A 25504-nucleotide genomic window follows, 5' to 3' on the forward strand; every position below is an offset into this window, starting at 1 on the left:
TTAAAGAAAGGAAGATATAAGATGGGAAACGGAACGGAACGAATGGGCTGGATATGGAGATATTGTACTAGGGACTTGGGGTTGGCGTTGGCGTTGGCGAAGGGTCAAGGTGGAGGTGGAGTGGAGGTGGAGTGGCACTGTGACAGAGGCAGGGCCCGAGTCCGGGGTTTCTCAGTTGCCGAGGTTGGTGTTGGCGGAAGTGGGAAGTGGGATTGGATTGTCCGATGGAAAGGAAGAGGAACGACTTACGGTCCACGATAGGAATTAGGCCTATTTAGGTCAGAGGGGACCAATGTACTGTAACTGCAATGGGTTTGGGATTGAGGCAGGGGATTGATATTGATACAATTAGGGGTATTCAACCGGATTATCTCAGTATCTCCTCAGCTGCCAGGCTGTTGCGGGGGCATCTCAGTCCTCGTCTGAAGCTGCTTTTTGCTCTTATTCGTACTCTTACAGTGCTGATATCCTATACAGCACCCAAAACACGACGGTTCAGTATGAAGTCTATCATATAAGCACTAACTAACACAAGAGTAGAAAAGAAAAATAGAGTAATATGTCTATATGTCACAGAGGGTCATCAAATTTCGACAGCAACGCCCACACACAGAGAAAAAAAAAAGATCCAGAGGCAATTCGGCATAGAGTGACAGCCTTTTATTTCTTCGCCTCCTTGGCAGCGGCAGCGGCTTCCTGGGCAGGGCTCTCCTCGACGCGGTCGCCCTCCTTGATGGCCTCGGAGGCCTCGGAGGCCTGCGAGCGCGAGCGGTACTTGACTTCATCCTTGTCGTCGTCGATATCCTCGATATCCTGGGGCGCGGAGACGCCCTTCTCCTCGTTCTCGCTGTTCTGGCTGTTCTCCTCCTCGATGAGCTCCTGCTGCTCCTTGATGACCTCCAGACGCTGCTTGTTGGTGGCGGCACCCTCGGCGTTGTGGACCTCGAGCTCGATCTCGTGGAAGAGCTCCTCGGGGATGCTCGACAGGACGGACTGCAGGGCCTCGATCTGGGTGGACATCTCGGCCTCCTTACCGCCCTGGGCGTAGACGTAGGCGTTGCTCAGCACCAGGAGCGTGGAGGGGACCCCCTGCTTCAGACGCAGGTCCAGCCAGACGGAGAGGTCCTCGCGCAGGCGGGCGGGGGAGACCCCGTGCGTGCGGATGCCGCGGGAGGCGCACGCCATCTGCAGCTCAGGCACGGACAGCGACTCCACGCCCTCGTAGAAGATGGCCCGGTCGTCGCGCTTGATCTGGCGCATGCGGTGGCGGATCGTGTACCGGAGCATCGCGTCCGTGCCGAACGAGTTGAGGTTCATGTACTTGCAGATGCCCACCAGCTGCGGCCGCGACAGGTTGTCCAGCGTCAGGTCGTCCTTGAAGATCTTGCACACCTTGATCACGTCCTCCGGCGTCGGCGACTCGCCCGTGGTCCGGATCTTCTTGAAGAACTCGGTGAACTCCTCGTTCTTCACCGTCGCCGCCGTCACGGGGAGGCCCGATTCCCGCAGCGTGTCCTTCAGGAAGCCCGAGACCTCCTTCCGGGTGGAGCTGAGCTTCAACGCCTTCTTCTCGCGGCCCTTCTGGCCCTCGTAGGTGCTGGGCAGCATGTTGGGGAAGAGCTTCAGGGCGACCGGAAGCAGCAGTTCGGCGAAGGGGATGATGACGAACATGGAGAATGGAACCAGACGTCCCAGATCGGACACCGTTCTGCGAAGCTATTTTCATTGAGAGGCTGGATCAGCAAAGGCGTGTCTCCCTGACTGCACTGGCCGCGGAATCCTGCTGCAGTACTCACCTGGCGATGCTCTCTCCGGCTGAGTTCGTATCCCGCAGCCATTTTCAGCGCAAGGCGAGAACTGATCTTGACCTCGGTGGCCAAAAGCTTCGTACCGTCCCAGTAGTGCTGGGCTTCCTTCTTGATCTTCTGGCCGAGCGTCAACTTCTTCGTCTCCTTCTTCTCATCGGTCTTCTTGTCGGCATCCGTGCTCTTGGCCGTCGTCAATTCATTCGAGAATTCCGTGCCGGATGTCTTAGCGGGGGCCTTGACGGACTGTTCGGACGCAGGAACCACCTGTTTGGCGGACTGCTGCTGCTGCTGCTGCTGCTGCTCCGCAGCGAGCGGCTTCTTGGCTTGTTCGGCATTGAAGCCGGGGGGAGGGAGAGGGTCAGAGGAAGAGGATGTGGAAGAGGATGGCTCGGTGGCATAGCCACGTTGGTGGGGGACGAGAATCGCAAGGGCCGAGATGTGGGATGGCAGTCCTCTGCCGTTGAGGCGGAGGTTTGCGGCGGTGTTCGCAGCCAACGCTCCGGTCAAACGCGGTCGGACTAGAGACGCATCACATCTGAATTAGCCGTCACATTGGTCGCTAGCAAAGTATACCTTGCTACTGAATTGATCCGCCCAGCGATAAAAGCGGGATAACATACCGACCAGGTTTGAACGCAGCGCACCACTACCGCGCATAAGGCTAGCTGACCTCAGTGTGACGGACATGGCGAAGATCTAAATTGAAAAAGCTCGGGGCAACGAGCGAGGGCAACAGATATGCACAGCAATGCGAGATCGGAAAGTAGTCTGTAATCCCAGCGAAACACACAGGTATAATTGGAGGCGATAATAGTTTGGAATTCGGGGAGGGAAGTTTGTCGTCGTGGTGTCGTCGGCGAAGGTCTGGAGCAGAAGGTGGCTACTTCACGTGACCTCTCCGGTCTTCGGGGATAAAATGGATTTTGTCGCCGCCGAATCGGGAGCTCCGCCTCGCAGTCCCGTCCGCTTCTTCCTAAATCCCGAGCGAGTCCGCCTTCCTGCGAGTATTTCGGAGAACGTATCCTCCATTGGTGAGTCAGAGCCCGGGCACTCATGCAGATTTAGAGGGAAAATAAAATATGTCATTGGTTTTAAAAGAAAAATTCATTCAGTCATAATAAGCACAACTTCCGCTCCATCTAATGGCTACATCAAAACGCAGAACTAACTACACAGTCGACTAAAATCAGGCTAATCCAGCATTGCTCCAAGTGCAGAAAGGGAAGGAACGACTATCGAGTTGGGTATCGTATTGGAGCCATTCAAAATGCAATCGCGGGCCTAGAGAATGTGCAAGTAAAACCACTTAAGACCATAGAGAGTAAATAGTAAACCCTTCGCATAGATAGAAGAATCACGATCTTTCCCGCGCAGTGGAGTCGTTGCTGGGAACTGCAGCGCTCTCAACACCAGTAGAAGCCGCAGGGGCATCCAGAAGAGGGATTGCATCAATGCTAGCCTTGTTGGGCTCAGCGCTTCCGGCGGTAGTCGACTCAGCGTGGGCCTTGTCGGCAGAAGATGCGCCCTGGTCAGACGGTAGCAGCATTGGGCTGATGGCTCCCTCGGGAGACGAATGCCACCGCGCCACATCTTTCTTGAGTTCCTCCAGCTCTTTCTGGAAGCGCTTGCCAAAGATGTCAATGTAATATGTGGCACCGTTGTGCACACTAAGAATGAAGAGGGCGGTGAGGAAAGCTCCACTGGCCCACCGAGACCAAAACCAAAGAGGGCACGGGATCATCGTTAGAATCGCGTAGAAATATTGAATCAGCATGAAAGCCGGGGCTTGCAGGGATTCAGGGAGGCTCAAGACGAATTTGCCCAACCAGGTCTTTGCGTAGGACTTGCGGAGCCAGGTGAAGCTGGTCGGGCGCCCGGCAGCAATCTTCTCCGCGCGTCGGACTGTGATAAAGCAGTGATAGGCAGCCTGCCAGATCATGTATGGCACAGTTGCCCACCCCATCATTTCGAGGAGTGTGAAATGGTCGGGAGACCCGGGTTCGCTAAACTTAATAGCATAAATGGCCGGGAACCTTGCTTTCAAAGTGGCGGCAGATGTCAAATGGACCAGACAATGCAGAGTCACCGGTGGCATTATATGGATGAACAGACTATGAGTTCAGCTAAGCAGATGTTCTGATGGACAGGGGATTCTAAGAGCGCGCTTACCTGACTACCTTGTCCATACTGTGGAATACCATAGAGTTCCGCCACATGGCAATAGCCACCGCATTGTTGCCAAACGTCAGACAGAAGGTGCTGATGAACAGTCGCTTCGAGCCGGGAAAGACCCAGATGCTCAGCATGCAGAGCAGATTGACAAAGTAGCACAAATCGGCGAGGAAGTAGTGGTAGCCTCGCTTATGGTACCCATAGTATCGAATGGGCATGAAATACGCCAACTGTACGCTGAACCAGATGTAGAACCACTCCGGCCATCCTCCGAGAAGATAGCCACTGATGAATATGTTGAGGACACCGGCTATGAAGGAGATCTTTTCGCGCAGGGTCACAGTTGCGGTTGCGTTCCATTGCTTGCCCAGTCTCTCCACGCCAGTCTTCATTCGCCGACGATACTTGTCAAGCCGCTCATCGGCCGTCGGAACCCTTCTTTTCCATTCTCCCACGACACGTTCTTTAGCATTCAAAGAGGACGACTTGAGTTTCTCGCGTTGTTTCTGCACCTTTGCCTTCTGTGCATTCAAAGCTTGCTGCAGCTTCTCCAGCCTCTGGGATAGAGAGAAATTGTCCAGCAGATCGAAGACGCTGAGCTGGTCCAGGGCCGGAAACGTCTCCCAGTCATCATGATAGGAGAAGGAGGGGTTGCGCGAAAGTCGACCAGGTGAAGCTGGCGGTGAGTAGAAGGTATCGGGGGTTCCTGGAGCTTCGTCCGCGTCGGACAGCTCTTCAGCCATCGCGGCCTGAAGGGCAGGAGAGTCGCCGCTGACTAGCGACTCTGTCTTTCTGAATTCGGAGGATCCACTGCCTTCCTCCATCATGAGTCTCTGTTCGAAGGAGAAAATCGTAGGGCCGTCACGGTTGTGTGGATAAGGCCGGCTGAGAAAACGACCTATAGTTAGCATTCCCATCTTGACTGGCTGCGATTCCAAATCTTCCGAGCAACTCGCAAAGATGCAAGTGATGGTAGAAAACTGAAGACTGGAGAGAAAGTTTGGGGGTAAAGGGTTTTTATTGAATTGGGGCATGGTGGACAAATGCACGAGCAATTGACATACTGATAGGAGGCGGCAGATGATGTGCACCTAGGATCGGGGAAACTAATAAGGTAAGGTCGTACCAAGGTTGCTAACGATCCAATAAGTGAATGCGGAGGAAAATTTGGATGAGGAGTCCAGCCAGTGTGCTTCAGTACTGAAGGCGCATGACCGTAGCGGCAGATGTTGATCCAAGGGTCTTGAGGAGGAAGAAGAGAAAGAAAATGGGGGAGTTAACAGCAAGTGAGAAGGATGAGAATCTGGGTGTGCACGCGTTGACGTAGCTGGTTGGCCCGGGCGAGCCTGTTTGGGTTGCAGCCTCAGGCTGTTCACCGCATCGATGGAATTCATGGGATGATGATCGGATGCAGTGGAGTCCAACGGCCCGCTCCAAACCAATAGCCAAAGTGCCTGTCCCCACATGGCTTCTCAACCCCCGGAATCCTTCCTGCCTCAGGCTATCTAGTCAATCAACACCTAGTCGATTGAACAGTGTCTCATATGTAAATCAGGCGAGGGTCAATCTATCGGACTAAGCTCTACGATACGCGGGCATGACTATGTTATGGTTTGAAGGACTCAGAGCTGTTGTTCTGGTCGTATCATTACATAGTTCTTGAAACCCTGACATGTATGTATATACAACCTTGCAGATAAAAACTCACCTAGATCATTGATGGTCCCCGCAGAGATACAGCAAACAAAAGAGTATCAAGAAGAAAGCAGCAAGGTAGCCGGAAGGCACAGACTTTCTCATGAGAGCCAGCTTGTGATACATGCAGCACTCACAAGGAAAGCTCCCGCCCGTTCCAATGACAGTGATCAGTAACCATTGTATGGAAGGGTGGCCCAGTAGCTCGAAGTGGCACTCTGCCCACCGGGCGGATGTGCCACTTGCTGCGCGAAATATTCTGGCAAGCTTTGAGACACAGTAGATTGCATGTCTCGAAACGCACCAGGATCTCTATTTGACTTTGAGGTGCCACCGATGTCAGCTGGTTCCTTTGACAAACTGTTGTCCAGAGAAACTGCACGGCTGACTGTAGAGGATGACGCCGGAGAGAGAGAGAAGCAAGCACTTGGGCTTGCCGAGCCCTTCTCCGATAACGATGGGCTTCTGTCACTTGACTGGAACAATCTCTGGGGATGATCACTGTCTAGGCTCCGCTCTGCAGCCTCTGCTATCTTCTCTGTATCTGGAGTGAATTGTGTCGCGTGGGAATTGATAGACTTGTGGATAGTTTCAACAGCAGAGCAAGAGTCGTTTGTCGACTCCTGCAGCTCAGGGACATGACATTGATCAGCAAGGTGAGCATGAAAGACACGCACTGTTGTGTCACCACCTGTAGGATATTGTTAGCCCCTGGTTCGAATCGAGCGTGTCAAGGGCAATCTCGACTGTAACGTACTGATCTTTCCGTCCAAGTATAATTCTTCCATTTTCCGAACATAGAAGATCTCGTCCAAGACATCTTGCCGCCTCGTGGGCTGAATCTGACGTTTCACATCCTGGCCTGCCTCCTGGAGTTTTTCGGCTGTCACTCCCTTGCTGTCTTTCAGATTACACAGGATATGCACAAGCAACTTGATCCGCTCTAAGCGCCGAAGGGTGTTAGCATCGCATCAACTATATTAGCAATAAAGTCTGATCTCACCAGGCTTGAACAGGTGGTCGGGCTCTTTGTGTGTCACCCCAGCCGGCCACCAGTTGGGCTTGGTTAGCTCAGGGTCCATCCTCTGTGAAGCAGAAGCCGACGTTCGTCGGCCATTATACGGATGATTGACCTGCTTGCGGGGCTCTACTAGTTTGATGAATGCTTTGGCAATCACCCTGCAGTTCAGCTGTTGGAATTTGTCAAAAGCCCTTTCGTAGTAGTGCCGAAGGGTTTCAGTGTCCCCCAGTCGAAGGATTGTTGCTCTTGTTTCTGAGCTCTGCTCATTTTCCGACGTCGAACCTGGAGCTGAAGCTGAATCGGTCTGTCTTAAACTTCTTCGGGGACGCTTGAAACGCAACGACACCAAGTCACAGGGTATGAGTCCGGCCGGTCTTGTTGTGGTTGGATGATGGGGCCAGGAAGAGGAAGAGGAAGAGGAAGAGTAAGTCGCCGCCGCTTCATCTCCGGACATGTGACCTAAAGGATTGTCTGCTCGGAACACACCTCTTCATTACTCATGCGTTCCTTCTTCGACAGACGGACCTCTGACTTACTCGTATTCAGCTGCCATGCTGAGGCCACAGACCTCAGGAATCTCCCCTGCACCTCCTCTGTGAATATCTCTCTCTCTCCCCCTGCAATGGAAGGGGACCCTTCTGAGCGGAGTTGTCCACTATGGTCAATATACATCACCGCATAATGGGAACAGCGCAAGGCAGAAGCCAGTCGTTGCATGTCCTATGCACATCATGTCATAAGTCAGATGACATATCGTTTCTCCGGCGGTTTGGGGGGAATTCTTACCGTGTGGCTCGACTGAGCAGTCATATCGTGGGACGACAGCAGATGCTCACGGTCCGACCCTTTAGCTTCCATCAGCCGATTTGTTGCAACCACTTCACAGTTTGGACTTGTCATACCTTCAAGATACAAGGATCACTGCGTCCAATGATGCCGGTTGTCTTTGTGTATAAATGAAAGCGGCCCACTCGGATAACTTGGAAACTGTGATATTGCGCCAGCAGATACAGGTATTTCTTCGTGAACAGAAGCTCCGAGGGTAGTAGATTGAGATGTATCTTAAGCTCAATTCTCCAGGTCTTGAGCAACAGGTTATATAGGCGCGCTGCCACCATGTATCCCAGAGAAGGCGCCGACTGAAACTTCCCATCGGGGTCGACGATCGAGAGCAATACGAGGCCCGAACAAAAGTACCTGTGTCGACATTGAATTACACTTGACCCTGTCAGTGGGGTTTAACCCAGCCCGGTGGCGGTTCTGACGTGCAAAACTAATGCAAGAATAACAAATAACCCCCAGGCAGAGGCCAGGCACTATTGCACACAAGACTTTGTCATGCTCCGCATACTATAGCCTAACCCCGGTACGAGTATGGTGCCTGATGGATTTTTACCTTCTTTATTTGCCTCCAAATTTCCGGTTTTGTGTCATCCAAGATTGCATATGGCTGCCTCAACTCCCCCCGGCGCCCAAACTAAGACTCAATCTGGTGATGTCAAATGGATGTATTCGTCCGACTGCATCATGCAGAAGCATACTATCAATATTTTGCGAGGTCGCGCCAACGGCGCATGGCACAGCGAGGTCTCCCTCGGGGGCATTCTGGCGGTGGATTCGCAGCTTTGGAAAGAAGGCGAGCATGCCTGGCCGCAAACCCGCAAGGATCTCCGATATGAGTACAGTCGCACAGGCAAACGGCCCCGAAGGTCCAGAACAGGATGACGAGATACGGAGCCATTATCTCTAACTAGTCACGGTTTTCACCCGAGGCGTATGTTACGAGTACATCTACTGGTACTTCATCTCAATCTGCGATCGGCGAGTACGCTTGGCTCCAATGTTCACAATTTGAGAGAGACATGCGTCTCGTCCAATTATCATCTGATTTGGCTATTTTTCTGATTATCTGCGACACCAATGGCGTACGCAACTGATGTGCAAAACCAAACTTCCTGCAAGAATCAGCAGCTAATTCGCTATTTCTAGCAGCGAAGATCACATGGCTTCGGAAAGTACTCGGAACCCATAATCGGAAATTGATGATAGGCTGCTGCTGTCAATTGCTGCCATCCTTGTGGCATGTTGGTGCTACGGCAAGTCACTTACTATCTCCGTACAGGAATAGTATCGCTAGAGTGACAGTTGACCGACTCTGACTTCGGCTTTCTACCAGTGGGAATAATTCCATGCTTCAGGTCACTCTGGATTAACTTCGCTGATGTTTTCGATTTAATCTCTGCCCTAGGAGCTAGTGCGCTTATTGCGGAGGTTGGGCGTAACCCACTGTACCTGGGTGTCAGAGCGAGCTCGTAGCCTGACCGCTGATCGCACTGATACTTTTTTTTCCCAGTCGCTTTCATGAATGGCTCAACAACAAGGTTTCAAACTGTAACGCAGTGTCCCTTAGTGGCGCACGGAAGCGACCTCAGTTTCCCGATATGCTTGTGCGATCTCGAGCTTGTATGTCGGTCGATCCGGATCTTACCCTCAAGACCACTCTTCAGAGTGCTCTTCCAACAGACCAAAGAGGAAATCCCAGGGCCACGAATTGAATAGCATCCAGTTGCCTTCAATTGCATTGTTTCTGGCGAACAATCGATGCAACGGCAATCGCGGATCTGGCATCCGACTATGACGATTGGCCCAAGGCATTTTCACCGATCCTGCAGTCAGAACGGTCAAAGGAGGTAGCAAACATAGAGCTCCCTTGGAAAGCTGATTGCCGATCGACTTGCATACTAACCTGCTAACCTACTGTTGCAGTAACTCAATCGGGAAAAGTCAATGAATGATGCAACAGGGAAGATAAGTTGACTACTCCAGTACTACTGTAAGTAAGCAAGTAACGGCCGTCTTGACTCGGGTGCGGGGAAGTTGGCAATGAATCCAACCCTTCTTCGTCGACTTCATTTCCAAGCAAACAACTCGCCACTCTCTCCTTCAGGAGCATCTGTCAATTCTATCTCACCACCCTTTCTATCTCGTCAAGGTCATGGAACGCAATTGCCATTCTGGGAGACCTGCAGCCAGCAAAACATCCCCGTCCGTACAGAATTATGCGGGAGTGTATTCTTCCAGGAATTTCGACATAGTGGCTTGCAGAATTCGGGATCTGAGCACTCGCTGCTTCATACGGGCCAAGCGAAAAGACCACATCCCTTCAAAATTAATGACAGTGCCATGTGTCATGATCATTCCTGCCATGGCGCTGGAATGACTTGCCAAGCCGATCCATAATCAAAGTTGTGCAGAAGTGACCTGTCTTTCGGTTCGTGACGGGGACTCTCTACCGGTAGCTGATCTGCTGCAGGAAGAAAAAAGTGATCAATCGAGCTGTGTGTGTGTGTGGTCTAGTCTACCGCGCAAGGCATCCATCCGTCCTCCAAAGTCTATCCAGCAATGCCATAGCCAGGTCTGTGGCTCCGAGAGTTTACATATCGCACCACTAATCCGGACTTAGAGTTTTCTATACACCGATCATTTGATCTGTCGACTCCCCTTTCCACGCAACGGAGGATACGGGATAAAACTGATTATTGACTCCACACACAAGCTCACGTCCCGCTGTGGCTGGGCTTTCAGCGACGACTCACCACTGACCTGAATCATGTTATGTTTAGCTCATCCGAAATTGACTATTGACTTCTGCCTTACTGGGATTGGGGCCAAATGCTCCGAAACTTCGGTCTGGTCATGGATCGACCAGGAACTCCACCCCACTGCCTTCTCCATGGCTCTGAAACATGATGGGCAGGCTTTTGACGTCAAAGCTCGGCCTCTCCCAACGCGGAGGTCGATGATCACGATGGTGGACGTGCTTGCCTCTCCTGATCGGCTGGCAGAACGGAGTCCGTCACTCCGTACATCAGACTGAATGCTTTACGGGAGTGGGCCACGAAGTCAGGAAAACAGGTGGATGTGGTGTATCCTGAGGTAAGTTACGAGGAATACAGGGTAACTTCGTGGACATGGATCGACAGCTCCAGCTCGACAAGACGTGGCTTAGCATCGTGAGATGCGCGAGCCCCTGTTGAGAGCCCAGTATTCAATTCTCTGCAACGATGCGCATCTTCCCAGTGCTTGCTATAAGGCTGCTGCAAACACGGCAGCCTGCTTTGCCATGCTCGACAATCTGAAGAGCAACCCCCTCTTGGAAAGCCATCCATCCTGCCTTCACTATCCGAAAATATGACTCCTACCACGTCAAGAGAGCAGCGCTCGAATAAGGAACCTCGATGCTCACTGTTCCGTCTCGGCTAACCGAAACTGTCTCCCCCGCCGTGATGTTTGCCAAACGCACAGGCTTCCCATTGTTCAGTTCATAATTGTACGACAATCCATCCCAGGTGATCCCCGTGATAGCGTCACTACCGTTGGCTATCAGCCGCTGCACTGAGACAGTAGTTCCAGCAGCAGATGAGGGCACTTGAAAAACATAAGACGCGTTGGGTCGTTGGCTGCTGCCCGTCGTTGTCGACCCGGTGTAATTGAACTCCACCAGGTTGATGACAGCAATCCGGGCCAAGCCACCGTTCACGTACGCGGCATATGCGGCCTCGGTGTCTCGCTTCAGCGGAAGGTTGGCGATCTGGACATCGTCCTTCTCGCCGCCCTCGCCGCCGTGGAGCATAGCCGCCACCATGACGTTGCCGTAGTAGGGCGCCTTGGTGCCAATGGTGGTTCTGTTGGTGTTGACCGGCTGCCAGGAGGCGTACCGAAAGTCGCGTCCCTGGTGCATGTGGGTCCGTCGGATGTTCTGCGACGCGCAGTAGAGGTTGAAGTCGACGCCCCAGAGCGCCGCGCCGAACGAATTGGAGAGCCCCGACGCGCCTTCGTTGTACAACGAATTGGTCTCCCCCAAGATGTACGGGATATTCGTGGTCAGGTTCTTTTCAAGCAGGATGGTCGAGACATTGACATGCTGCGCGACGCTCTGGACCGTCATCGTATGGTTCATTAGTGTCTTCTGCAGTGTAACGCCCGGTTGCGTGGCGCCGCCAATGTAACTATGCCAAACTGTCTGTCAGTACACCGGCAGGCTCCCCACACACACTCTGGGCGAACAGCAAAACCAAACCAAAAGAGAGAGAGAGAGATAGACGCACTTATGCTCCGAATTCAGCGCGATATTCCCCTTCCTGTCAAGCCCATTCTCCCACGTCACCACGGGGTTCAAACTATTGGAGACCCCCGCAAACGACGGCGCGATATACTTGGCGTTAGCGCATTCCTCCCCGCCGGCGCACGACGCCCGCATCTTCTGCTGGATGGCCGTCGTCTTATTCACCCACTCATTCACGTAGTCCCGCTCCGTCCAGGTGGGGGGCCGCACCGCCCCCTGCGCCGAGGTCTTGTAGAGATCGGGCTCGTTGCCCAGCTCCCAGTAGGCCAGCTTGCCCCCGGCCAGCGCCTCGCACACCAGCGGCACCGTCTCCAGCAGCTGTGCGAACTGCGCCGAGGTGTTCCGGCCCAGGTTGAAGCCGTGGATGAACCGGGCTCCCGGCCAGGTCGAGTAGGACTCGAAGTACGAGGGCCCGATCGTCAGGAGCAGGGGGTAGTCCGTGCTGATGCTGGGGACATAGGTGCCGTTCGTCGCGGTGGGGAGGGTCGGGTCGTAGAGGGCGAAGTCTCTTTGCTGGGTGTTAACAAGAGATACCTAAACAGATGCAGAGGCAAAGACTTACTGCGTAATCCCTCCCACCCGAATAAAAGGCTTCACCCCCTCCAACTCGGCCAGATTATCCAACAAGTTATTCGAGAAGGTGTTCGGATGAGATCGATTCCCTTGAATCATCTGGTCTTAGCCGTGAATTCTTTGTTGCATACACCACCCAAACCATCCCCACCCCAGAAACACAAAAAAAGGGCATATCCCATTTCCCCCCCATCATACTACACCATTCCCACAAAAGAATAGGGCAAGAGGAGGGAAGATCATACCCGCATAATCCGGAAAGAAGACAAACTCAATCGAAAACGACACAAACGGATGCAAGACGGGCAAGCCAGCGGATTCGGGGACGGATTGGCTCACGACGATGACAGAAGAAGAAGAGGAGTTGTTAGGTGATGTGACGGCTGGAGCTGCGGTGACGGTAGTGCTCAGCGCCGCTAGGGCTGCGGTGAGTAGCTGATGACCATGGTGGTGGAGGAGCATCATTGTTGCTGTTTTTTTGAACTCGTGTAGTCTTAGGGTATATCAATAGATCTGGGGTATAGGTCGTTTATGTAAAGACGGAACTGCCAGTGTAGTGGTCCCTGACATGTACATGGTGGAACATTTGCGTCCTATGGTCCGGGGGTATATATACCATTGCATCCTGTGCAGCTCCGCGGCTATGGAACGGGCAAGAGGAGGCGGCCATTGACTCGCCTGCAATGAACGTAAGTGCGATGTAACTTCATAAGGATCATTAGGGGTTTATTGGCGGAGTTGAGGCCGGAATTCTTCCGGGGGTCAGGGATTAAAGAGAGCTGGAGATGAAAGGGTCTGCGGGGATGGCGGGGGTGGGAGGGACGATCTTTGGGGGTTGGGGGTTCACTTCACTTGCGAGAGGCTAGGGCTCTGCTGTCGAAACTGGCTGGTGTCGTGTCGTTAGATCCGGACCTCTCTCCGTGATCGGAGTAAGGTCGAAAAGTGTCTGGCCTAGAAGACGAACCAGGGTGGGAATCAGGAAAAGCAGAAAGAAAAGTCCCATTAATCCGTTGCACGATAGCTAAAACCATTTTGCTCATCAAAGAAAGAAACAACAAGACCAGACCAGAGAATGATATATTCTACACATCACACCAGAGTCAAGTAGCCCAGTCCACTCCACCCAATCTTTCCGAATCATTGTTTAGTTGTATTTACGGAGCTGCACGAACGGAAGCAATTAGTATCTCATTTAGCGAGGAGTTCGGGAAAAGAAGGGTTCTCACATCAAGAGTCAGAGATTTACTGCTGTTTTCCACCTGATCTCGGTAGATTCCAACCAGGGCTTCACTGTTTTGGAACAGTCCGTTCTTCAGACTAATGACGATAAATTGCATGCCCGGAGCAGCGTGGTCGTGGATGTAGTTGGCGATGCGAGCAACGTTGGTGTTGTCGAGGGCAGCATCGACTTCGTCCAGCACGAAGAAGGGTGACGGTTGGTAGGAGTGGATCGCAAATAACAGAGCCAGAGCGGCCATAGTCTTCTCTCCACCGGACAGATGTTCCATGTCCCGGAAACGCTTCAGCGGAGGCATGGCGTGGTACTTGATACCGTCGAGGTAGGGCTCGTCCGAGTCCTCGATATCCAGGTAACTGCCATTCTGTTAGCACAGGGTCGAATGGAAGGAGCTCCAATCAGGCTTACGCTTGGCCGCCCAGTGGATAGTTTGCGCTCTTCGTCAATTCGCGGTAAATCGGACCGATTTGCTCGGAGATGTGAGAGAAGGCTTTGTTGAAGAGATCTGACCGCTGGCGCATCACATCTTCAAACTCGTCCTTCGCCTTCCGAGCCCGCTTCCGAGCATCTTCAAAGTCCTTCTCCGTGGCTCGAAGCTTGTTCTCCACGCTCTCTAACCGCTCCATAGCGCGTGTATTAGGTGCCATCTTGTCCAACTCGCTGTTGAGAGACCGGACCTTCTCGAGCAGTTCTTCTTCGAGCTTCTCGTCATCCTCCTATGATCGAATTAGTGGAAAGTCTTGTAAATCTGACGCCGAGTAACCTACCTCTTTGAGAGTGTCTCCAAGAGAGTCGAAGTCAACCTCGATGCCATAGTCCTGAACGGTAAAGGCGTCTCCAACCCCGTTGGCATCTTCATCCACGTCCATGGCGTCTGGATCCGCTGCTTGCATCAAATCGTCAATGGGAAGCTGATCCAAGGGGTTGGAGTCGTCTGTCAGCGGGATATCGATATCTTCCAGCTTACAACGCCGGAGAAGAGCATAACGACTGGACGAATTGCGTTGTATCTCTGCCTCAAGGGCATTGACATTCTTCAAAGTGCCCTCAACTTCTCTGGTGCGCTTCTGAAGCTCCCTCCGGTGATGTGTCAGGTTCTCCGCCGACTGAGCATATGCCTCCTTCTGCTCCTCGAGCCGTTCTCGAAGAACGTCAAGTTCAGCATTGTACTCATCCATTTGGTTTCTGATGCGCTCCTGTTCGGCCTGAAGCTCCTGGATTAACTCCTCGTCACGTTGATGCTGTGCCTGAAGGCTAGCAATGCGGTCGACCGTAGCCTGCAGTCGCTGCCGCTCAAAGCTTAGCTGGTTCTCAATCCTGCTCTTCTGCGTCGTGAACTCGAGCTTCTTTTGAGCTGCCTCCTCCTGCAATGATCCCTGCTGAACCTCGTACTCGCGGATGTTGGCATAGCCCAAACGTCTGCAGAACTTTTTGTACACTTCATCCTCTACGCTGCTGACCTTCTGTTGAGATGCTGCAATAGTCTCATCGAGTTCCTGTAGTGAATCCTCGCGCTCAGACAGCTTCGGTCGCATTTCTTCGAGCTGACTTCTGACGAATTCTAGTTCGCTGTGTTTGCTCTCGAGGTTTCTCTCGAGTGCTTTGAGCTCGTCCCGAGCGTAGGCAAGACGTTGCTCCAGGCCAACCAAGTCACCTTGTAGCGTCTCCTCTTCGGTGCCGCGGCGATGGCCCTTGGGTAGGTTGGCAAGATCGGCCAACAGCTTGTCTTTGAGCTTGTACAGATTCTCCACCTCAGAGTCCTCCCAGCGCTTGGAGTGCTGCTGAGGCCCTTTACCACCGGTCATCAAACCGCCCTTGTGAATTACAGTGCCATCGAGCGTGACGGCCTTGGCATCCACGTTTCTCTCATAGCAAAGATATTTGGCGGTCGCCAGATCATCGCACACGATTGCATTCCCGCATGCGTAGCTAATAGCTCTGGCAACCGAGTCATCATAGTCGACGGTCTCGATAGCCGGACGCATTCCGCGGTGGAGGCCCTTGAGGTTCGAGTTAAAGGCCTTGACCTGGATTGTCTCGAGTGGGATAAAGGTGGCCTGGCCGGCTCTTTGGTCGCGGAGGTGCTGGATGCACTCCTTAGCTGTCTTCTCATTGTCAACAACAATCGCGTCAAAGTGCCGACCCAGGACAGTGCTAACTGCCTCGGAGTACTTCTTCTGCTTGGGCTTGCAAAGGTCACTGACGCGGCCCTTGACTCCCGGGAAAATGCGCTTGAGGGTCGAAATCAGTTCCTTGGCTCTAATCTCTCTCTCAGACTGCTTCCTCCCATCATCTGCGTCCAGCAGTTTCTTCAGGACGACCTGCAACTTTTCTTCCAATTCTGTTCGCATCCGTGATACACGCAGGCGCTCAGAAGTCACAGCATTGAGTTCCTTCTTCTTGCGGTCTATCTCCTTGGAAGTTGTCTTGACTGTATCGTTGAGGGCGGTTTTGCGTTGGGCCAAGGTCTGCGTCTCAGATTCCAAGGTTTTGAATTGCCAATCGGCCCCTTCGAATTTGCTCTCGAGGCTGTTCAGGGCTTCGGCTTCGGTCTTCCGCTGACGGCGCAGGTTGTCGAGGTTCAGTTGCTCAGCAGACGATCTCTTACTGACCTCTTCCTTGAGCTTTTCGTACTCGTGCAAGTCAGCCTCACTCAGCTGGCCGCCCTGCTTGCTCATCGTGTTCTGCCATTCTGCCTCCCACTGAGCCCGTGCCTTCTCGACAACCTTGAGATCCTTCTCCAGCTGTTTCACATTCGCCGATTGGGTATCTTTTTCGCGGGTAATTTCTGCGATACGAGAAGCAAAGCGTTCGACCTTCTTCCTTGTGATATCGACCTTCTCATCAACGGGGACGAGGGCGTTGGCAGCCTCTTCAATGTCCTTCTCTTTCTTGACAATGTTCCTCTCCGCCTTGGCGACATCCCGACCGACCATGGCGTGGCTCTTCTTCGCGTCCTCGACATTCTTCTCGTACTTCTCAACACCGCGGCGGAACTCCTTCAGCTCATCCTGGTACTTCAAGATATCCGCACTGGATGCGTCGATCAGGCGCTGGAAATGGAAGAGCTTCCACAGAATGTGTGTGATGATCGCTTGATCGCGTTCCTCGGCCTTTCTGGCGTAGTTCTCTGCTTCCCGCTTCTGTTCCTGATACTGTTTGATCTCCGAGTTGATTCCGCGGCGGCGGTTCAGCTGCACGGTCTGTGATTCCGCAGCCTCCTCAGCCTCCGCTTTCAACCGTTCATACTCAGCCTTGTACTCCAAGCTGCCCGAGATCTGCTCGATCAGCCGCGTCAGGTCCCTGGGGGACTGCGATGCGATCGCCTCGACGTCACCCTGGAAGACGAGGAAGTTGCGCGCTTTAATCAGGATGTTCTCGGCCTCGAGCGCCTCGTTGTACTGCTGCGCGGTGACCGCGCGGTTGTTGATGCGGTACTCGCTGACACCCCCGCTGGTGATCGACCGCCGCCATTGCTGTTCCTCGCCCGCATCGTCCTCATACACCGCCATGACCCATGCGGTCCGGGGGTCATTCGATCCGGTCGGGTCCTGGGACTGTTCGCCGTCGATCTCGTCTTCGGGCTGCTCCTCCCCGTCCGCGGCTCCGTCGATGGCATTGCCGTTCGCATCCACCTTGGATGTACGCAGGACACGACCGCGGTAGACTAGGTCGCGGAGGTTCGTAGATCGCAGATGGGATGATTTGATACCGAGAACGAACGAGATCGCATCCATCCTGAGATTGATAGTCAGCATAAACTACCCCTTCGCGATGCGTGTTCCGCGGAGGTATTCATTCCGAGGTGGGTGGGAAAACGCACGAGTTCGATTTGCCGGACCCGTTGGGCCCGATGATGGAGGTGAAGTACGCATCGCCGAAGAGGAGGGTGTGGTGACCCTTGTAAGATTTGAAGTCTGATGTAGCGGTCAGTGGGCGGTATGGGGTGTCAATCAGATGAGGTTCTGCATACTAAAAAGCTCGAGTCGGATGAGCTTCCCCATTTTGCGACAGAGGGGTCGCGCGTTGCTGCGACCGCGCGAGAAGACGGATTCAGAAATGCAGATATCGGATGCAGAGGAAATGGAGGAGCTGCGCCCACCACGGAATGGGGAGAAGGCTGGATTAGCCCGGGCTGCACGGAGCAAGTGTGGAGGGGCTCGCGCAGCATTCACTACTTTGGTTATCTCGAAGTCGCGTCACGGACGGTTGATTGATTGGGGGGGCGGAAGACGCGCTGCGGAGAGGGTCACGTGGCTGTCATATTTACTTCCACTCAAGTCCCTTGTATCGACTCTAGTTACTACGCCTATCCTCTACTTACTACGCTTATCTCTTTCTTGAAGGAAGATCTTGCTTAGTGCTAGTTTTGAATGCTAGTTTCTACAATATGTACATGGTAGTAGTAGGAGGCGGTGGGGCTAAGTCAGAATGCAGCAGCCCCAAAACATAAGCCCAGCGTATAGCAGTGATAAAGTAAGGAACAAAGGTTGAGTATTTGAGACATCAAGAGAAGAATATCGTACAGGTCGAGAACTCACGTCTAGCGTCTCACAGTCACCGGGTTGCCAACGGACAAGAAGTCCTGCGAGACGTACCCAGCCGCATCCATGCGGAATTCACCCTTTTGACCATCCACTTCTATGAGGATAAAATCCTCGCCGGTGAACAGCTGACGAATCGCCCGAAATGTCTTGTAAAACATCATACTCATCTTCTTCAGCGGTTGTCTGAAGAAGCTCACTTGGGCGCTCTGCTGGATCGTGCTTCTCTTACTAGCGGCATCAGGGGAAATCACCAAACGACGGGCGAAGGCAACCTGGCGAGGCAGAGCGTCGAATTCATACGGTTTGCGGAATGGAATGAAGCTGCGAACCGTGAACCTAATGTAGGCCTCCCCGTTCTTGTTGACAGCTTTGACGGTCCTGATCAACTTGTTCGTTTTGGCCATGAAGACAGTGCCCATCACACTCATCATGACACAGATACTTCCGAATGTTACCTTCTGCCACATGGGGAGAGGTGCGATCGGGTCGCGGAAGGTGATATTGCTGTTATACACCGAGTACGCGAAGCAAAAAGCCGTGATCCCGTAGGCACCTAGTACGTAGCTGCGGTGTGAGGGCGCTTGGAACAGCATCAGTTCTCCCTTGGGTTCTTTTGCGACTTTGGCAGCTAATCGGCCTGAGCCCGCAGGCCGTCTGCCCGCGAATCTCAATGTATCTTCGGCCGGCTCCTGGGCTTTGGGCTGTGGTGCAGCGGGCTTCTTAGCCTTAACGGCAGCCTTTGCTCGCGGAGCACTGTACGAGAAAAATCGCCATACTGGACTTGAGGTCTGGAAATTCGAAGAGAAGGTACTCCGGGGACATTGCTGGGCGAATGCCCGGAAAGCAGAAGGTCGTGTAGCAAACATGATGGGTATAGTGTCGCGTTGGGAGCCTGGAATCAAGAGCGAAATAACAATTAGCATGCAGATCTAACTCCGGAGAGTCGAGAGAAATGCAATTGAGCTTACCTTCGACCAGCCACAGCAAGTCAGCGATTGAGCTGGTGAATGCGCAACTCCGTTTAAGCCCGTTGTTATCCGCGGCAGAAAAATGTTCCCGTCCGGGCCATCGGTGAGACTCCCAACAACCTCAACATCCCCGGACATTCACTCCTCCTTGTCGCAGCGCCATTGCCCCCGGCCCGAATGTCTTGCAGCTTCTAAATACAGATCGCGACCATCTAGACGACCTCGCCGAGCTCCTTGAACTCTATCGTCATCGTGGTGGTGGGTTCCTAAGTGCGATCCTTGGTTTCCCGGGTTTCCCAGCTGCAGTGCCTCGCGACTTTCTCGAACACCACTTTATTATCTCCACCACTTGAGAATCGATTCGATTCCGACCTACCACAACAACAACAACAACAACAACAACAACAACAACAACAGAGATGGCCTCCAGCTTCCCTTTGCGCCGACTTCCGGCCGCTCTTGCCCGTCGCCAACCCCGGGTTATCAACACTTCGAAGCGTGAGTTTTCCGCCGACTCCGAAGGGGGGGAAAGAAAGAATATCACCATCGCCCTCTTCTCCACCAGACACAACCAGCCTTCACTTCAGCCCTCATATCCGAGCACAAGCACAACCTCCACGAGCCCTCACCTCCCTCCGCTGCACACACACAGACACATACACCTCGCTAACAAACCCATCCATCCACACTACAGGCCTGAACTCCACCGCCGCCGTGCAGTACCAGAACCCCGCCTACCCGCTCTACCCATCGGTCAGCAGCCTGCTGCACGAGAAGGGGATCCCGGAATCGGAGATCTCCAAGATCCCCGCCACGGGCCCCAAGGGCCGACTCCTGAAGGGCGACGTCCTCGCCTACCTGGGCAAGATCCCCGCCGAGTACCCGGCGACCCAAGCGGCGCGCTTCGCCAAGCTGGGCCAGCTGGACCTGAGCAACATCAAGATTGTCGCTGCTGAAGCCCCCAAGCCCGCCGAAGCTGAACCCACCCCCAAGCCTGCCGAAGCCCCCGTCTTCCGTCCACCTCCCACCACCCGCGTCGCCGTCCCCATCTCCCTGGCCGCCGTGCTGCACGCCCAGAAGCGCCTGCAGGACAAGCTGCACATCACCGTGCCGCTGTCGACCTTCCTGGAGCGCGCCACCGACCTCGCCAACGAGGATCTCCCCCGCTCCGTGCGCGAGCAGCTCACGGCGGACGAGCTCTTCGACGAGCTCGTCCTCGGCGCCGCCCCCGCCCGCACCTCCCGCGGCGAGTACTTCCCCGAGTTCAACGCCGAGGAGGCGGCAGCAGCAGCAGCGGACGCCGTCGTCATCCCCAAAACCAAGTCCGTCACGGAGGATATCATCGACATTCTGGCCGGCAGTGGCAAGGCCGCCGCCAAGAAGGTGGTTTCCTCGGTTTCCTCGGTCACCGGCGCAGCGCCGGCCGCGGGCGCGGCCAACGTCTTCAGCTTGACGGTCCCCGTGGGCGATGAGAAGAGAGCTCAGGTTTTCTTGGACCGCGTCAAGTCGCTGTTGACGGTTGAGCCGGGCCGGCTTGTTCTATAGATCTGTTTTTTTTTTTTTTTTTTTCGCCTGCTATTTTTTTCTATTCATCCCCGTGCATGTCTCGTTTTGGAATGACGTTTCCTATTTTTTTCGCCCCCATCTTGTAAGTACTGATAGCCCTAACGGGGAGGCCTTCTTTCTGCGTCTACTTTTCCGCAGCTAATGCTCGTCAAGTATAGCATACACACCCACACACACATATACAACATTTACAACTCTCACAGGTAATGGAATGAAACCAAAGTGCATTTTGATGTGCTGGTAGTGAGCTGGAATTATCAAATATAGAAATCAAAAATTTCCTTCAAGATGCCAAATTTGACTGAGCTTGTGCGCTGAGTCGCCTGCAAATCACATCTAAGAAAAAGCTCATGGTGGTTGTATTGTCTTACGTAACATCTTTCCCGTCAGAGAGCTGCTATTCCTAGCTCATCATGCGCGGTATGAATAAATGCTTTGTTGGGCTTGCGGCTTGATCGCCAGCTCTTCATCGGTTGCCGATAACGGGGTAAGTAGTGAGAGGGAACAGAGAGATTCAAAGTATATCATGCCATTAGGATGAAGATGAGACAGCAATGGGAGAAGTAGGGGAGAGGAGCAACGCCTCGGTCTTGGTTTCACCTGAGAAACACCATGAGCGCCGCTGCTGAGAAAGAGACTTCATATCTTTGGGTCAAACTGGAACTGCGCTTGCTGGAACTCCAAGGCCCAAGGAAGGCCGCGAGAAAGGAAAATCAAGGGAATAAAGAATAAAGGGGAAGCCGTGGTAGTAGAATGGAAAGAAAAAAAGACATGGGCCAAAGTACATGTGGTGAGAATCAGATGAGGTCCAGTCAAGCGCGCGATGTGCATGCAGAAGGGGAAAACTTGCGATCGCCCATGTAAATGCCGTGAAAATTCACAAGATGCGAGAAATGCCAATAGGAAAACCGTGAGAAAATGACCATCCCCCAGACCGTCCAAGGACATGCCCAGCATCGAATAAACGCCAATGCCCTGGAACGCCGAATCTAATGCATATCGGAAACTGCTAATAAATAGTCAAGCGTGACATAGCACAAAGGTTCAAGGGCGACTAGTAGCCGAGGCTCGAGGCTGTCACCGAATAGTACCCCATTCAGCCAGCTTACTGCCTTCACGACCGTGCTCTCTTCCTGGTCTTTTGTTGAAGATCTTCCAGAAACGTAAAGTCTCGTCGCCAGCACCAGTGACGACTGTTTGACCATCCGGACTCATAGCCAGGTAAAGTACACGGAAAGTATGCCCAGTCAAAGATACGATTTGCTCCATGCGGGGGTATTTCCAGATCACAATCTGGTTTTGACTATACCCATGAGTGCTGATAATCTCATCCGAGTTTTTCGACCACGCCAGGTTACAGACCTGGCTTCCTGTGTCAACCTCTTTGATTAAGGATCCTGTTGACGTGTTCCAGAACTTGATAGTTCGGTCCGCCGTTCCACCACCCGAGGCTAGGAGATGGTGTTGATGAGGCGACCAAGCAATTGCTTTGACTGCGGCTGTGTGGTCGGAGAAGCGATAGAGAGGAGTTTCGTTCAACTTGTCCCAGACCAACAATTTGTTGTCGTTACCGCCAGAAGCTAATTGGCCATCTTCCGTGTTCCACCTGAGACCACACACCTCTTGCTTGTGACCGGACAAACGGCGCAAGAATTGATCTGGCGAACGAACATCTCGGTGGAAAATCAGACGATCTCGTGACCCTGAGGTCAGAATGTGGTCGTTCCAGGCTAACGCTCCGACACGGTTAGTGTGCCCGATCATCGTTCTTAGACGGCGACATCGCTCTGCGTCCCAGATTTGCACGAGTCCTTTGCCTGTTCCAATTGAAAGGTGAGTACCCTAAATTAACCGGAATTTGAGTCAGTATCGAAGACTTCGGCTTGCTGAACATCTGACACCTACCCGTTGAATCCAGCTCACACTCGTGACGGTATCATCTTTCAGTTCACACAGTTTCGTAACCCTTCCAGTCTGCGAATTCCACATATAGACCGAATTACCTAGACCAACACCAAGAACATTACTGCTTCCCCAATCTACCAGATTCAGATAGAAGTCATCTTGTAAATCGGGTGCGTCAAGTACTTTATACGGCACTTTGTTAACGTAGCGAGGCTGTTTGCGGGGTGTTTCTAATATCCGTTGGCTGTCGTATCGGATCGGGGAAAGGCTGTAGAGCTCTGACCGAACGTTCAGGTTCGGACCATGTTGACTTCGAGGAGTCTTAGATGGCGTCGGATGACCAGATCCAGCGCGTGAGGAGGCGTAGTTGAAAAGATTTTTATGGGGAGTGGACGGCGTTATACTGGCTGGGGGGAGGCTCGATACGACATGTGACGGAGGGGTATGAGAGCGAGTCTTGTCGTTAATTCCGTTCGCAAACCCCAGCAGCGGATCCGGCGATAATGAGTCTAGGTCTGCCTGAGGAACGGTGTTTCCAAAAAGCTCACTCCGCAAGACCCGTGAGTACATTCTGTTTGCTTCTTCGGCTGAGTGATCATTAGCCAAAGGGATCAGCGCCACACTTGTGTGCAAACTCACTCTTTTGAAAATGAAGCTCCGAATGAGGAGCGCGTTTCTTAGATTTGGAGGGAGTCGAGGGACAGCCGTCTTCATGAAGGAGGCTGTAGGTTGCTTGCAGGTCTTGCCCCTCACGGTTGGGTATGAATCTATGAGGCGGCGTAGGCACGTTAGCAAGGAGCTCAAGGGATTGCTTCACAATATGACCGAGATGGCCGAGCTGATGTAGGAAGGTGCCAGAAGTGTGGTGCTACTGACCTGTCGCCGTATACTCGTTGCCTCTTCCGACTGGGGCTTGTGCCGGGTGTTCTCTCGCGAGGGTTTCCAGCGTCCTCGTAGTCCCTTAAAGCCTTCGCGAGCGCATCGGGATCGATCGCTTCTGAGGTGTTTCGGCTCTTTTGTTGTCTCCCTTGCGATTCGGGGTAGAAGAGGGTCTTCTTTGCTGGCATACTAGGGGGGGTTCTTGAGCCAGGAGGGGATGCGATAGACAATGCGTTGGCAGCACGTTCCGGCGACTTCCCACTTCTTGCTGCGCTGCGGGTAGCAGGAGGATCAAATTTCCGGGGGTCGCCCATGGTTTCGAGGGAGGGATGACCGATCCTCACGAGGTACAGTACAAATGGCGGTCGAAAGCGGGATCAAGTCAGGTAGGGTCAATGCGACAGATCCCCACGGTCGATGAGTCGCAAACGCAGCGAGATGCGAAGTCAAGTCAGAGGAACAGCGAATCTCGTAGGTCTATTATTTTATGGGTTGTTTATTTGGTCGATCAATCGGCGCTTCAAAGGTTCGTGGGGGGAGGAGTGTGAGGTGAGAGTTGGAAGTGTTGACGACAACAGGCGAGAGCCCTTATGCTCCGCTCCGGGTTCAATGAAACCAAATAAACTTGGGAAGTAGGCGGGCAGTGAGGATAACGGCGGCAAGGGAATGAAACAGACAGAGTCTCTCACCAGACCCAAGACTGAATTGATAGAATGGCACAAATTGTGGAGGTCATTTGAGATTGACCCGACCACTTTGGGTTGGTGAGAAAGAAAGAGGGAGAAGGGTTGAGACAAGATCAATCCAAGGAAGGGTTGGCTGGCTGGCTGGCTGGCTGGCTGGCTGGTTGGCAGCGGCGGCGGCGGCGATGGGCTTCCCTCCCTCTCTCTCTCTCCTCTCCCTCTCTCAGTCTCTGGGCTGTCTGTTGCTCGACCGTTCGAAGGGGATCTTTCCAGTGATCCACTGCACCCACCGCACTCAGTCACGCGTCGGGTGCGCTAAACCGGTTCTGGAACAACACAGGGAGGTTGGCCTGACGCTGCAGCTGTATTGACTTAGATGACGATGGCCCTTTCCTTGGAGAAAACAAAAGAAAAAAGAAGGTAAAAAAAAGTCACTAGAGAATTGAAATTCATGCAAATGACTACCCTGATGAAAATAATCACTTTGCAATGATCCTGTAGCGGTCATTCATATATACAATGTCCTTTTGAGTAGGAGTGAGAGGGAAAGATGGGGAAGCCCCGTCTCCGTCTCCGTCATGTGTTGTTGGTCGCGCGGCTGCAGATGATGATTTAATTATTATTGTTTATCGCCTGCAAGTTGGTTACCACCGACTACTATCGACTTCCGATATCCTTCCTTTCCCCCACCACAACAAGATTATCGTACAAGTTAAGTTGTAAGCATGGAGAGCAACATCCTAACTTCCAGTCAGTCAGTCAACGAGCCAACGAGTCAATGAGTCAAGGTCGATAGATTTATCGCTTCTTTGTTGGAAGAAAAGACGACCTGATTTCGAAGTCATCGTCTTTTGTTGTTCATTGACGCGAAGCGCCGACCTGGTGATTGGATCAGGGCGACTGTTATAGAGCGTGCCAGGGCCACGAGCACCAGCAGCGCGACCGCCTCTCATTCCACGCGCCCTGCGAAAGAACGCGCCATGGGGGAAGCTTGGGCCAGTCCCTTCCTCCAACAGGAGACTTTTCGACCACAGAATCCCGTTTATTTCATCCTGCAGTTAATCCCAGTCGCAGCATGAGTCTCTAACTGGACTTGCTCTTCCGTGTCACAACCGCCGCTTTAGTGGCGTTCAATTCCCCGTTTCGATGATGCAGTCGATCTAAGATAACTAGTACGGAGTAGATGGTCTACTACTACTAAGATAGTGCCTGGACCAAGAATCCGAGCCAACCCACTTGATCCGGTAGATCAGGGCAGATCCCAGTGAGTCAGCGAATGCTCAGGACTCCTTTGAGTCTAACGTCTTGCTTCTCGGACCATTCAA

At 53.1% G+C, this 25504-nt stretch overlaps 9 protein-coding genes across 9 annotated transcripts; 2 read left to right on the forward strand and 7 right to left on the reverse strand.

The window, feature by feature from the left end:
• Window positions 1-561: 561 nt before the first annotated feature.
• Window positions 562-2636, reverse strand: BO95DRAFT_444452 (MRS7 family protein). Its single transcript, XM_025586889.1, has 3 exons — window positions 2429-2636; window positions 1797-2326; window positions 562-1716 (listed from the first exon to the last, which is right to left on the reverse strand). The coding sequence occupies exons 1-3, from the start codon at window positions 2493-2495 to the stop codon at window positions 661-663; spliced, it is 1653 nt and encodes a 550-aa protein (XP_025440644.1). The 5' UTR covers window positions 2496-2636; the 3' UTR covers window positions 562-660.
• A 267-nt stretch (window positions 2637-2903) lies between these two features.
• Window positions 2904-5072, reverse strand: BO95DRAFT_444453 (glycerophosphocholine acyltransferase). Its single transcript, XM_025586890.1, has 3 exons — window positions 5045-5072; window positions 3978-4865; window positions 2904-3919 (listed from the first exon to the last, which is right to left on the reverse strand). Exons 2-3 carry the CDS (start codon window positions 4805-4807, stop codon window positions 3163-3165), a joined length of 1587 nt encoding a protein of 528 aa, XP_025440645.1. The 5' UTR covers window positions 4808-4865; window positions 5045-5072; the 3' UTR covers window positions 2904-3162.
• Window positions 5073-5594: 522 nt separating this feature from the next.
• On the reverse strand, window positions 5595-7782 carry BO95DRAFT_444454 (DUF2841 domain-containing protein). The gene is made up of 6 exons (XM_025586891.1): window positions 7599-7782; window positions 7483-7541; window positions 7233-7416; window positions 6679-7167; window positions 6433-6618; window positions 5595-6366 (listed from the first exon to the last, which is right to left on the reverse strand). The coding sequence occupies exons 2-6, from the start codon at window positions 7504-7506 to the stop codon at window positions 5846-5848; spliced, it is 1404 nt and encodes a 467-aa protein (XP_025440646.1). The 5' UTR covers window positions 7507-7541; window positions 7599-7782; the 3' UTR covers window positions 5595-5845.
• Window positions 7783-10894: 3112 nt separating this feature from the next.
• Window positions 10895-12859, reverse strand: BO95DRAFT_465254 (glycosyl hydrolase family 79 C-terminal domain-containing protein; the record flags this gene model as incomplete). The annotated part of the gene is made up of 4 exons (XM_025589126.1): window positions 10895-11705; window positions 11805-12329; window positions 12384-12483; window positions 12640-12859. The coding sequence occupies 4 exons, from the start codon at window positions 12857-12859 to the stop codon at window positions 10895-10897; spliced, it is 1656 nt and encodes a 551-aa protein (XP_025440647.1).
• Window positions 12860-13377: 518 nt separating this feature from the next.
• On the reverse strand, window positions 13378-17814 carry BO95DRAFT_444458 (cohesin subunit SMC1). The gene is made up of 4 exons (XM_025586892.1): window positions 14399-17814; window positions 14040-14347; window positions 13621-13987; window positions 13378-13556 (listed from the first exon to the last, which is right to left on the reverse strand). Exons 1-4 carry the CDS (start codon window positions 17366-17368, stop codon window positions 13539-13541), a joined length of 3663 nt encoding a protein of 1220 aa, XP_025440648.1. The 5' UTR covers window positions 17369-17814; the 3' UTR covers window positions 13378-13538.
• BO95DRAFT_185292 (uncharacterized protein) lies at window positions 17490-18075 on the forward strand. The gene has a single exon (XM_025580903.1). It carries the CDS (start codon window positions 17589-17591, stop codon window positions 17973-17975), a length of 387 nt encoding a protein of 128 aa, XP_025440649.1. The 5' UTR covers window positions 17490-17588; the 3' UTR covers window positions 17976-18075.
• On the reverse strand, window positions 17995-19170 carry BO95DRAFT_417132 (uncharacterized protein). The gene is made up of 2 exons (XM_025584407.1): window positions 19147-19170; window positions 17995-19070 (listed from the first exon to the last, which is right to left on the reverse strand). Exon 2 carries the CDS (start codon window positions 19042-19044, stop codon window positions 18175-18177), a length of 870 nt encoding a protein of 289 aa, XP_025440650.1. The 5' UTR covers window positions 19045-19070; window positions 19147-19170; the 3' UTR covers window positions 17995-18174.
• A 666-nt stretch (window positions 19171-19836) lies between these two features.
• On the forward strand, window positions 19837-20691 carry pdx1 (putative pyruvate dehydrogenase complex component Pdx1; the record flags this gene model as incomplete). The annotated part of the gene is made up of 1 exon (XM_025582767.1): window positions 19837-20691. A coding segment is annotated over one exon (855 nt), but the record flags the coding sequence as incomplete, so codon positions are not given.
• Window positions 20692-21293: 602 nt separating this feature from the next.
• On the reverse strand, window positions 21294-24142 carry BO95DRAFT_185546 (WD40 repeat domain-containing protein). Its single transcript, XM_025580906.1, has 4 exons — window positions 23494-24142; window positions 23257-23384; window positions 22618-23204; window positions 21294-22554 (listed from the first exon to the last, which is right to left on the reverse strand). Exons 1-4 carry the CDS (start codon window positions 23808-23810, stop codon window positions 21790-21792), a joined length of 1797 nt encoding a protein of 598 aa, XP_025440652.1. The 5' UTR covers window positions 23811-24142; the 3' UTR covers window positions 21294-21789.
• Between the last annotated feature and the right edge of the window lie 1362 nt (window positions 24143-25504).

This window comes from Aspergillus brunneoviolaceus, assembly GCF_003184695.1.
Source record: "Aspergillus brunneoviolaceus CBS 621.78 unplaced genomic scaffold BO95scaffold_47, whole genome shotgun sequence".
NCBI lineage: Eukaryota > Fungi > Ascomycota > Eurotiomycetes > Eurotiales > Aspergillaceae > Aspergillus > Aspergillus brunneoviolaceus.

Coding starts and splice junctions, on each gene's coding strand:
- BO95DRAFT_444458 (XM_025586892.1), bottom strand. CDS start 17,368: ATGGATGCGATCTCGTTCGTTCTCGGTATCAAATCATCCCATCTGCGA. Junction 14,348..14,398: donor TTGGAGACACTCTCAAAGAG/GTAGGTTACTCG, acceptor ATTCGATCATAG/GAGGATGACGAGAAGCTCGA. Junction 13,988..14,039: donor TATCCACTGGGCGGCCAAGC/GTAAGCCTGATT, acceptor ACAGAATGGCAG/TTACCTGGATATCGAGGACT.
- BO95DRAFT_444453 (XM_025586890.1), bottom strand. CDS start 4,807: ATGATGGAGGAAGGCAGTGGATCCTCCGAATTCAGAAAGACAGAGTCG. Junction 3,920..3,977: donor AGTATGGACAAGGTAGTCAG/GTAAGCGCGCTC, acceptor CTGAACTCATAG/TCTGTTCATCCATATAATGC.
- BO95DRAFT_417132 (XM_025584407.1), bottom strand. CDS start 19,044: ATGTTTGCTACACGACCTTCTGCTTTCCGGGCATTCGCCCAGCAATGT.
- BO95DRAFT_185546 (XM_025580906.1), bottom strand. CDS start 23,810: ATGGGCGACCCCCGGAAATTTGATCCTCCTGCTACCCGCAGCGCAGCA. Junction 23,385..23,493: donor CAACGAGTATACGGCGACAG/GTCAGTAGCACC, acceptor GCCGCCTCATAG/ATTCATACCCAACCGTGAGG. Junction 23,205..23,256: donor GGAGCTTCATTTTCAAAAGA/GTGAGTTTGCAC, acceptor ATGATCACTCAG/CCGAAGAAGCAAACAGAATG.
- BO95DRAFT_444454 (XM_025586891.1), bottom strand. CDS start 7,506: ATGACTGCTCAGTCGAGCCACACG. Junction 7,417..7,482: donor CTGCTCAGTCGAGCCACACG/GTAAGAATTCCC, acceptor TGATGTGCATAG/GACATGCAACGACTGGCTTC. Junction 6,619..6,678: donor CGACCACCTGTTCAAGCCTG/GTGAGATCAGAC, acceptor TTCGGCGCTTAG/AGCGGATCAAGTTGCTTGTG.
- BO95DRAFT_444452 (XM_025586889.1), bottom strand. CDS start 2,495: ATGTCCGTCACACTGAGGTCAGCTAGCCTTATGCGCGGTAGTGGTGCG. Junction 2,327..2,428: donor GCTGCGTTCAAACCTGGTCG/GTATGTTATCCC, acceptor ATGCGTCTCTAG/TCCGACCGCGTTTGACCGGA. Junction 1,717..1,796: donor GCCGGAGAGAGCATCGCCAG/GTGAGTACTGCA, acceptor CAATGAAAATAG/CTTCGCAGAACGGTGTCCGA.
- BO95DRAFT_185292 (XM_025580903.1), top strand. CDS start 17,589: ATGAGGTTCTGCATACTAAAAAGCTCGAGTCGGATGAGCTTCCCCATT.